Source organism: Chinchilla lanigera, unplaced genomic scaffold (genome assembly GCF_000276665.1).
Source record: "Chinchilla lanigera isolate Chin_1 unplaced genomic scaffold, ChiLan1.0 scaffold00018, whole genome shotgun sequence".
NCBI classification, from domain to species: Eukaryota; Metazoa; Chordata; class Mammalia; order Rodentia; family Chinchillidae; genus Chinchilla; species Chinchilla lanigera.
In genome coordinates this window covers 15,233,094-15,245,231 of record NW_004955419.1, presented here as the reverse complement: position 1 = coordinate 15,245,231, position 12,138 = coordinate 15,233,094, and the positions used below count along the sequence as shown (strand labels likewise).

The window sequence follows — 12,138 nt, the reverse complement described above, 5'->3', positions numbered from 1 at the left end:
AAAGAAAGAAAAAGAAACCAGGTGGCAAAATTGCAGGAACAAAGATACAGAATACACTGCTAGAAAGAAAATTAAGGATCTGAACCTGGGGTAAAGAAGGAATAAAGGACAGTGGTTACGAGTGTTATGTGCATGTACAAATCTTCCAAAATGAAATCTATTAATCCAATATGCACTAATAAAAAATGGGGGGGGCAGGGATCTGAATTAAGCAGGACCTAAATTAAGATACTTCCTACACCAGGCTCTTTGCCTCGGACATGCTAGGTAAGCACTCTACCACTGAGCTACAGCCCCAGTCCTAAACACCTTTTTCTTCCTACTCGACATCTTCTAGTAGCAGCTCATCTCCTGGTCTTTCCCTTTCTTATTCACAACCACATCTATCTGCAAGTGTTCCCTTTGATTCTCCAAGCAACACATCTAGGCCCTGGTCAGAGATACTGGTGTGAACAGAGATAGTCGGATTCCCTCCATGGATACTGCCTCAGCATCAACTGTACACCAAGATACACGAACAAAATCTCTCCTGGCTTTCTTGTCTCTTGAAGGTTTCTGCCTTCAAATATATACATGAGGCTATCTTCTTGCGGCAATTATCTCAATAAATCCTGTCCTGATAACAGCAGTTACAGAAATGGTTTTTAGATTTGCAGATGTTTTTTAAACCTTCCACACACGACAAACATCTATAAAGAAAGTAGCTTTCGGTAACTTACTAAATACATCTCTTCTGTACCAGCTGTCCTCGTACTTCTCCATCTCAAGCAGGTTTCGTTAAATACTGAAATATTACTGATGGTATGCTTTACTGCACAAGGAAAAGAATGAGAAATAAATTTACTACACAAAAATACTAACTTTTAATTGAACCATTTTCCAAGGATTCACATTTGCATAGGATGAATGCAGTGGTGTTTTAAGCCAGAAAGTAGCGGTAGCAGTCTCCAAGAAGCATCCCTATTATATTTATTTAAATCTGTCCGGATCAAAGACTTAAGATTAGAGTATCTCTTACAAATTAAGTCTATTCACTGCAAACTTAGTTACTAAGTTTGAAACTTGATTTACTGAGCTTAAATAGTAACTCATTGTCTTGGGGTTTGGGCATCTGCACTTACACAAGTAAGCATCAGTTTGAAATCCTGAGATGAGAGGAACATATCAGCACAGAATGGCTCCTGGGAGAGCTGAGAAATGTTATCTCAAGTAATCAGACTTTTCGTGATGAAAAGGATGCATCTCTTCCTTTGGACTTCCACATGTTTTATCATCATAGAAGCACTAATATCAGGCATGATGGCACATGCCTGTAATTCCAGCATGCAGGAGGCTAAGGCCGGAGGATGCTGCAAGTTCAAGGCCAGCCTGGGTTACATAGTGAGCTCAAGGCCAGTCTGAACTACATAATGAGACACTGTCTCAAAAAAAGAAAGAAAGAAAGAAAGAAAGAAAGAAAGAAAGAAAGAAAGAAAGAAAGAAAGAAAGAAAAAGAAAGAAAAGAAAAAAGGAGAGGAGAGGAGAAGAGAGGAGAGGAGAGGAGAGAAGAGAAGAGAAGAGAAGAGAAGAGAAGAGAAGAGAAGAGAAGAGAAGAGAAGAGAAGAAAAAAAGAAAGAGTTCTTGGCCTCCACTTAGTTTCACAGTAACTGATCTACAAGTTAGTCCAGGTCTGGTACAGTTTACTGCAGAGACACACCCACACCTCCAGTTTTTTAAAACAAAGACTACTTATTCCAAACTCTGCTATCAGAAGTTACTACTTCCTTTAACAATGATCTCTGCCCTCAAACTGGAAATACTACAGCAGACTTGCTAAGAAGTTTCATAGGAATGCTGTGTGATTAACGATTAATGATTAATAAAAACAAGTCCCAAAGCACCTGAGAGGAAGAAATTCCCACGAGGGGCACGGCTGTATCGTATTGGCCTGAGAGGCTGCTATGAATGAAGCCAAGCTGGCGACGTGACCCCTCTCTCCAGACTAAGCAGGTCTGCGCTGGGAAAACCCGTTCCTCAGACCACAACTAAACTTGAAGCGATGCAGGAGAGAGCAGACAAGGAAGCAGAGATAATTCAGACTAACGCAACCCCGCTGCTGGGTACAGGAGTTGGTTACAAACATTAGCACCGCTGAATCAAGGGGCCCTGTGTCTCTGGAGTGCTCAGAACACAACTAGTATGATGTGACAGCTCAGGTCATACACAGAGATGGGGTTTCCCAGCTTATTCAGTATGGCCAGCTAATCCAGAAGGACGGCACAACCAATCACTAAACACGCTGCACCGGACTCACCTGTTAATACAGAGATAGAAATCTAAAATAAAGTATTAGCAAATAGCAGTCAGCAGCACGTTCAAAGAACAATGTGCCATGACTAGGGAAGATTTATCACCAAAGACAGAGAGGATTATTACTGGAAAAACTTTAATGGGCTCAAAGAGGAAAGCCATACGTTTACCTTTATAATCATAACAATTAATATAAATTCCTAACTTAGAGTCTTAGTTTAAAAGGACTTCATTTTATAGAAATTCTTTAATTTAATAGTGTTTATTAGAAACCACCATTTTCAGTGATAAAACAAGTAATTTCTCATATAGTTAGAACAATATGGCCAGGTATGGTGGCACACATCTGTACTCCCAGCACTCAGGAGGCTGAGGCAGGAGGATCACTGTGAGTTTGAGACCAGCCTGGGCTACAAAGTGAGTTCAAGGCCAACCTGAACTGTATAGTGAAACCTTGTCTCAAAAAGATTAAAAAAAAAAAAAAAATACAAGGATGCCTGTAGATCTCATGACTATTACTTAGCAATAATCAGGAGGAGGTTCCAGACAATGTAGAAAAAGAGGCAAGAATACAATGAGCAATTGCTTGCCTGGCAAGCCTGAGGTCATGAGCTCAATTGCCAGTACCATAAAAAAGAACACAATGAGCTACAAATACCAAAAAGAAAGGAACAAATGATGTTTGTTTGCCAGCGTATCTAAGAGAATCAACTAGAAACCAAATATGAAACTGCTTAAAAACAATGAAAAACAAATACAAAATAATGGAAGTTTGGCAAAGTACACACAAATAAAAAACATACAAAAATGAATCACATTTACAAGAACAAGTACAGTAGTCTAAGTAATCACACCCCAAAGATGTTCACGTCCTAGTCCCTAGAACCTGTGAATATGTTATCTTCCATGGCAGAAAATCCTGATAGAGGCAATTAAGATAGGGAGATTTCCCTGGCTTATCCAGAAAAGCACCGTGTATTTCTAAAAATCCTTATAAAAGAGAGACAAGAAGATCACGGTCAAAGAAGAATTATAGTTGAGTGTAGTAGCACAGAACTGTATTCCCAGAACTCTGGGAGGCTGAGGCAGGAGGACAGCAAGTTTGAGCCCAGCCTGGGCAGCTTAGAGTTGGATGAATAGCTTAGTACTGGGTTTAACATCCAGTACTACAAAAAAAGAAAAGATACTAAGTATGGAGAAGTGGTTAAACAGATAAGCTTGAAAGATGGGAGGCAGGGCCACAAGCTAAGGGATGTTGGCAGGCTCTGGAAGCTAGCTGGAAACAGTAAGGAAATGGGTTCCCCCTTGAGCCCCAGAGGGAACACAACTAAACACTTTGGTTATAGCCCATGGAAACTGATTTCGGACTTCCAATCTCCAGAATTGTAAGACAGTCAATTTGTGTTGTTTTACGCCATTAGATTTGCAGTAATTCGCCAAGCTAGCAACAGGAAACTAATATAAGTAACAAGATAAGATAGGGAGATTTTTCAAACCCTATTCAAAAAAGAAGACACCACCAACTTTTAATAGCTACAAATTAATCTAACTAGAAATGTCAAGATGTACATGAAGATTTTTTGTTTCTAAAAGACATAAAAGAACACAGTACAGAAAGAAATCTCATGTTCTTGAACAGAAAGACTCAAAAGTGAGAAATGTCAGTTCTGTTCCAGTTAATCTACAAATGTAATACACTTACAATGGCAATTTTTGAAATTGGAGATAAAAATCTCAAATAAATGCCAGGCGTGGTGGCACATGACTGTTATGCCAGCCCTTGGGAGGCTGAGGTAGGAGGATCATTCACTGTGAGTTGGAGACCAGCCTGGGTTACAAAGTGAGCTCAAGGCCAGCCTGAACTGCCTAGGGAGATCCTGTCTCAAAAAGACAAAAAAATTTACCAATAAATTAGTTGGTAAATTCACTCACTCATTCTATGAATATTTTTAAAGTTCTGACTGTGCTGTGCCCCAGGCATGCTTTAGGGGATCCATTTGATAAAGTGGTAGGAAAAGATGTAGTTCATTCTCGGGAAGGAGGCAGAAAATAAGTGAACAAATACTATATATATATTCATATAATTTTAATTCATAATGATGATTGGCTATAATTTATTAACTTCCAGTATCCCCTGTACAACTGTGTATGCCAGTAAGGCCCATGAAGAAAAAGCAGCGTGCAGACAGGAAGGATGGCTGAGCGAGGCCCTCTGCAGGGCGACACGTGCCAGGGACCCTGGGGACTGAGTGAGTCATCGTCAGCTCCAGGGAAAGGAGTCTGAGAGAAGGGACCACACAGCAAAGCCCCCAAAGCAAACTGCTTGGCACTCTCAGATAAAAAGAAATTCCCTGTAAATGTATTTGAGGAGATTAATGAGAAAAACAAGGAAAAAAGCCTGAAAGAAATCTACTGAAAAGAAGCATAACCAGATAGCAGGACCTAATATAAAACCAGAGCAGTATTTCTCAACTTCCTTTTGTAGTAACCCTTGAAAGGGATCTTTTTAGGTATTTTTTCCTAATTGCTCATCTCATTCCCTATAAAATTCTCACGTCACGGGGATGAGAAAAAAGTTAATATATTTGAAAAAAACTGATTACCCAATATCTAAAGAGTACTTAGAGTGAAGAAAAACACCAGAAACAGCATACAAAAGTGGGCAATGAACAGAAAAAAGTAACTCATCAGAGAACTATAACAGGCCTCTAAACAATCAAAGAGTGACAAATTAAAATGGTTCTGGCTCATTAAATTCTCAAACACTTTAGGGAGCAGACCCAGGGTTAGTAAGGTGTTGAGAACCCAGCCTTCGGCCTTCGTATGCCACCGATGTGTTTGCAAACAGAATCTTTGTGAAGAGGGATTTACAAAGATCCTGGTGTCAGTTACGCTCTCACAATACCCAACACCCACAAATCAAAAACGAAGAGGTTTATTTTGGTTCCCAGTCTGTAGAGAGTTCAGTCTATAGCCCAGGCTGCAAGGCCGGACAGCACGGCAGAGGGTCATGGCAGAGGAGAGCTCCTCACGGCACAGTAGACAGGAAGCAGTGAAAGAGATCAAGGGAGGAGCCAGAGAGGGAGAGACACCTTTCTAAGCCACGCCCCCAGTGACCCACCTCTTCTGACCAGGCCTCACCTCCTAACCACAAATCAGCTGTAAACCCCCACAAGACAATCACCTTCCAAAACCCCGCCCACCTATGAGTACATGACGCGCTAGAGGACATCTAAATATAAAACCTAATAATTCATATCTCAGGCTATTCCACGCCTAACACTCATTTTAAGTATGCAAAGATAAACCATATTTAATTGAATCTAAAATGCCATTCTTATAAGATACACCAATATTTTATGTATTAAGACAGAAAAAATCCTGCCAAGTAAATTATATTACAATTATTTGCATGTTTCATAGAACTAGTTTGGACTGGCTGAAAGAGCTTTTTGCAGGCCCATATATTACTATCATATATCATAAGACGAAAATATAACAAAAATTGATTGGGACATTCCTAAGGTGTCTTTGTATTTCGTATGTAACACTTGTCAACCACTTTTTAGTTAGGAGCTTCATTAAAGAGTGTATTTTTCCATACATCATCCTATTTGCTCTCTAGAGTTTTGATGAGGCAGGATATCTTTAAAATATCCTCTGTTTTCTCCAGGATTTTCTTCTATGCCACTGATGCCCATTTTGATACTGCTACTGGATCTTATACCTTATTGTTGCATCCATGGTTTTCTACATACACAGTAATTTTTTGTCTCAGTGACAAATCATGTATAACATTTTTTGAAAGTTTTACTAGGCAATTAAACCTAAGACATAAATAGTATCACTAATGTTCACAAATAGAAGTGACAACTGTATAAATAGCCATGACCAGTTTGATGCATTCAGGAGCAATGACAATTATGTCCATTGCATATTCCTTTTTATTTATTTTTTTATTTCTATTTTTTGTGTGTGTGTGTTTTTGAGACAGGGTCTCCCTATGCAATTCAGGCTGGCCTTGTGCTCACTTTGTAGCCCAGGCTGGTCTCGAACTCGCAATAATCCTCCTACCTCAGCCTCCCCAATGCTGGGATTACAGGCATATGCCACCACACCTGGATTACTGCAGATTCCTGATTGCATAACAATTTTCACAGGCATCAAAATGTAAAAAATGAGAATTTGACAATCAATAAAGTATAGCAAAAGTATTTTTATATATTAACAGCAGCACTGTTTGTAATTACAAAAAGCTGAAGGAGGAAAAACAACCTTTAAATATCCTTCCACAGTGGGTAAATTAATAAAGTAGTATAACTTCATATAATGGACTGCCATGCTTCCCTCGAGAACTATAAGATGGTGTTATTTCTTTATTAGTATGTGTTTGCAATATATAATATTTACATTCCTTGTGTGGAGTGTGTTCGTCTATATTACACATCCAATTCCTTTTTTGAACTGGTATGAAAATATGCCCAGTTGTAAATATCGTAAAAATTGAAAATGTTATAAAGCCAAAAATTTAATAAAATAGAAAAGCAAGATAAAAGAATGGGTCACACAGGGGCAGGGATAAAGCTCAGTGCCACAGCACCTGCCTGGTAAGCACAAGGTTCTGAGTTTGATTCCTGTTACAAAAAAAAAAGTATGGGTCACACATAATTAATCCATTTCCTTTTAAAAAAACACACATTGAAGCACATGTAATTTGACAGTAGCCGTCGGCTTGTGAGTCCTGCTCACAGGAGACATCTCACCAGTTCTTGGTGGGAGGGTGACTTCTTTTTTTTTTTTTGAGGGTGACTTTCTTACTTGAGGTCCCCTTCTCTCCATTTGAAGAGCTTCACAATTTCAACCACAGGCAGGCTGAGCCCAGCATGAGCTCCCTGGGGAGAAAGGGATCCTGATCCAGCTAGTCCTGAGCCCCTTCCCACTGGACTAGGATCCTTTCCGATGAAAATCCCTTGCATGCGTTCGTCTCTCATACAAACCTTCCCTCACTGGTTCACTTTCAATAGCTACTCTGCTTCCTACCCCTCTCCACCCACCGGGAGAACCTAATCTATAATCTCCACACTGAAAAACCAAACCTGCAAGAATGCCTCAGAGAAGAGAAAGTTGGGCTCTTAGTTCATCACATTCTTTGGAACTTTGTCTCTGCTTCATCACATGAGACAGCAAGTCTGGGCAAAATCAGTCATTACTTCTCCGCTACCACGGTACCCTGCAAATACTGCAGTAACATTTTATGCATTATATTATTGATCCTCATCTACCATCTCTATTGAGCTAAAACCTTCCTTGGTGGAGAGCTGCGTTTCTCATCTTTGTGCTCCCAGCACCTACAACAGTAGCAGGCACAGAATTCCTGGTTGTTTAAACGTAGGCAATCGGCAATAAGGAATAAGCCAAGCAACTAGTATATTGTATCAATCCAACAGAATAGAGGTACTCTGAATAGGACATGGTTTCTGCCCTTGATATGCATTTCGTCTAATACAGGAGGCACATACTACATAACACAAATACAGTGGAGGTATATAAGAAACATTAGGTAAATTTAAATAATAGTTAACCGTTGATAAAGCTTATTCCACAATAATCATTATCGTGGTCAGGTACTGAGCTGGTTCTCCATATGCATTAACCACTTAGTCCTCACAACCATCCCACGACGTATCATTCTCATTTGCACAGGGAGGGCAAGTGAAGCACAGAGGTTGTGTAGTTTGCCCAAAGGCACAGAGCCAGTAGGTGGCAGACCTGAGATTTTAATTCATAGAATGTGACTCAGAGGAACTGCAACAAAGCACTACTGCTACCTGCTCCTAAAATAGACCAGGAATCTAGAGGGCAGAAAAGTTTGCCGTGGGGAGAGCCAGGTAGAAGAAATGAATGAACAAAGACATGGAGGTGGAGAAGTGAGCATTTAAGAAGATATTTCAGGTTCCAATCTGGTTCCAATATCTGTTTCCAAGATATTACAGGTTCCAACTCTAGTTCCAACCTGTCAAGGATAAAGGTGGCCCCTTCAATCTAAATCTCTCTGCACATCACCCATTATATTCTGCAGGTCAACAAGAAGAGCAAGTAAAACATGAAACCAATGCTGTCATCATAACTGGAAAACAGAGAATACAGTAAACTTGAAATTTTCATTAAAGAGAAAACTGAACACCAAATTCCAACAAGGTTCTCTCTCCATCTGCCTCAAGTCTTTGTGGAAAGGGCTCTAGAAGAGCTACAAAAAAAGAGAAAAGGGGTGAAAAGGGTCCACAAGTATCCTACAGTCACTCCCAGAAAGAGAAATTCCACCATAAATATAAAACACTTAAAAAAAAAAAAAAAAAAAACTATAAGTGCTCAGATCACTGAACAGGGAAGAGATGAAAAGTCCCTGAGTGTCAGGTAGCAGTTCGGAAAAGTCATTGCTTCTGGAAAGGGAAGGCTAAAAACAAGAAAAAGGAATGCTTGTTGACCACGTGGGGATGAGAAAAAGAAGCAAAAGATAAATACAAGACCCCAGAAAGCAAAGAAGAACCCAAAATTATGAGAAGACACAATTCATTCTCTACCTTACCAAAAGACAGAACCACCGACAGCAAAAATCCTTTAAAGAAAACTCCACTTCACTCAATGACGTAAGAGGGGAATTTTAACATAGAAATCTTGCTAACTAACCTAACCCACCAATTCTGTCCACAATTAACAGATAAATGCAGTCTTCATTTTAAAACAACGCAAAAGTATAATCAAAACCTTTCACTTGTGTGAAAACCCTTCATTTTTAAATAACCCACAAAATAAGAGGGGAACCTGTAACAGTTAACCTAACTAAATATCTTCAAACAAACATTTGATGGTATTTGAGGGTATTAAAAAAAAAAAACCTTGAGTCAAAACATTAAAAACTAAGAATAGAATTTAGCAAAGAAATGAAAGGCAAAGATGAAATTATATCAGAATGAAGATTAAATTTCTTGATACCTAAAGAATAGACTAGAATAAAGTTTAATAAGGGAGACTGAAGAAATAAAGAAAAGTAACAAAAAACAATAAAAATAAGATTAAAATAGAAAGAATCAAAAATAAAGTGGCTGAAATGAAGTACAAAGATCCAACATATGTATAATTAAACTTTCTGAAGAAAAATAAAACACTCAAACAGAATTAATATTCAAAACTATAATTCAAGTTAACTTTACAAAAATAAAAAGAACTGAATATAAATACTAAAAGGATACACAGAAACTAACAAGCTGATTCAGAATAATCAACCTCAAAACGTTTTTTGAATTAAAAAAAAAAAATCTTCTGGGTTTCCATTCAAATAAATAAACAACAAAAGATCCAAGAGAATCAATCTATATATACTTCTCAAACACTATACAAAAACCAAAGCAAAAAAACCCTTTGAATTTGAAAAAAAAATTCAGAAGCTGGTGGGGAAGCGAGGCCTGAGGCAGAGGGTGGGAATGCAGGGAAGGGGAGGTTTGGAGGAGGCCTCAGAGGAAACTGGAGGGCAAGGTGAAAGCAGAAGAGTTGTGAGACCTGGGACCTGGTGTCTCCCTACGGCCACCCGCATCTCCTGAGGTATGAGCCAAGCCAGGGATTTCCAGGGAGGAAAAGCTTTCGGACTGCTGAAGGCCCCGCAGGAAGAGCGACTAGAGGAGATCAACCAGCAACTCCTGGAGGACCCGAAATACAGCACGGATGAGGACCTGCCCTCCCAACTGGAAGCCTTCAAGAGGAAATACATGCAGTTCAACTTGAACGGAAACGGAGACATCGATATCGTGTCCCTGAAGAGAATGCTGGAGAAACCTGGGGTCCCCAAGACCCACCTCGAGCTAAAGAAATTAACTGGAAAGGTGTCTGGTGGCTCTGGGGAGACGTTCAGCTACCCCGACTTTCTCAGGATGATGCTGGGCAAGCGATCTGCCATCCTGAAAATGATCCTGATGTATGAGGAGAAAGCAAGAGAACAGGAGAAGCCAACCGGCCCCCAGCCAAGAAGGCTATCTCTGAGTTGCTCTAATTGCAGAGTGAGGTGTGTGTGTGTGTGTGTGTGTGTGTGTGTGTGTGTGAGAGAGAGAGAGAGAGAGAGAGAGAGAGAGAGAGAGAGAGAGAAGGAGTAGGAGAGAGAATGTGTGCATGGTGGGATTGAAGGGCTTCTAATGACCCCAACACGGAAAAAGAAGACAAAATTGTGAGCCAGAGTCAAACTAAATTAAATAATCTTCCCCTTAAATAAATAAATAAATAAAATAAAAAATAAAAAATTCAAATCAAGTAAGTATGAACCAAGATTTTTATATCTAGCTAAGCTGTCTCTCATGTCTCAATGCAAAGAGAACAATTTTAAACATTCAAGAACTCAGATAACTGGGGAACTTCAGTTAGAAGGGTAAGATGAACATTTGCCATATTAAGCTGCAGCTCTAAGATTAAAATAAAGACAAGTTAGCATAGAGTAATAACATACAAACTGTACATGTTCTGATGAAGTAGAGATAACACAATTGAAACTAGAAGGAAAAGGGGCAGAGAAAAAGGAAAATAGAATAAACTAACTTAATGTCACAGTGCAATACGTGAGAATTAAAGTATGCCAATAAAAATTTGCAAGCCAGTAGATGGATAGTTACACAGGAGAAAGGGCACTTTTAAAAGGCACAAACGTAAAACAGAAAAGAAAACACATCACATAGAAAAAAGAAATTAAAAAAATAACGTAAAGCATATAGTAATTGTAAAATAAACCAAGTGAACAGATCAAATACATCAGTCCTGTCAATAATTATAAATGAATTTAACTTACCTATTAAAAGATGTAAAGGTTTTCAATTTGTCTTGCAGTGGAAGATCCAACCACATGCTATGTACCGAAAAGAGACTTAAAATTGAGTGCGACAGAAAAATTAACGATAAAGCGATGGGCAATGCTATATCAGACACCTAGAAATCATAAGAAAGTAGGAGTTGCAGCCCTAACATAATAGAAGCTGAACTCAAGTCAAAAGCATTAAGTATGAAGTATGACAAAAAAAAAGGGGGCATACTTTTGTTGCTGATACAAATACCCAGCACCCACAATTAAGGAAGGAAAGGTTTATTTAGCTCACAGCTTGTAGAGATTTCAGGGCATAACCTCCAAGGCAGAGTGGCATGGCACAGGAGCAACAGTTCATGGCAGCAAAAGACAACAAAAGCAACAAGAGCAAGAAACGGGGAGAACAAGCCTCTTTTCCTCCCTTACACTGTAAGCAGCGTGCCCCCACCCCAAGGATGGGTGTGGCACTCACACCACCTCTGTGTCCTCCTCTTGCACAGGATGAGGATGTTTACAGGTGAGGATCCTGGCCCCCTGCTGAGTCCCTTAAACTTCTAAACTTCTCAAGTTGACACAAAGTGTCAAACATTACAGGCACTTTTGATGCTAAAAGCCACAATCACAAAAAAAATAAAATGCAACCATGTGTGCAGAGCAAAAGAAAACATGAGAAAGGATATAGTAAGTATGGAAGCAAAAATTAACGACTTAAAATAAGAATCAGGACATTTTTTCTATGAAGGACCGGATAGATAAATATTTTCAGCTTTTTAGTACGGACAACTCTGACACATCTACTCAGCTCTGCCTTTGTGAAAAAGTAAAAGTGTATTTATGCTAACAGGTGGCAGGTCAGATTGGCCCAGCGGTCATAGGTTGCTAATCCCTGATGCTGAGAGAGAAAAATATTAGAAACAACTAATAAACCAGTATCTTGGAAATACAGTTAGCCCTTAGCATCCATGGATTTCCTATCTACTGATTCAAACAAAACTATTTGAGGAAAATCT

The 12,138-nt window shown here is 39.2% G+C and overlaps 1 protein-coding gene and 1 pseudogene across 1 annotated transcript in view; one reads left to right on the top strand and one right to left on the bottom strand.

Moving 5' to 3' along the window:
• The window catches only part of Susd1 (sushi domain containing 1), a 133,652-nt gene that overhangs the window by 42,142 nt on the left and 79,372 nt on the right, over positions 1-12,138 (bottom strand). Inside the window, exon 11 of the mRNA XM_013513298.1 lies at positions 720-811. Coding sequence (XP_013368752.1) covers positions 720-811 — 92 coding nt within the window. The remainder of the gene's footprint in view (positions 1-719; positions 812-12,138) is intronic.
• LOC102007124 lies at positions 9,833-10,407 on the top strand (annotated as a pseudogene).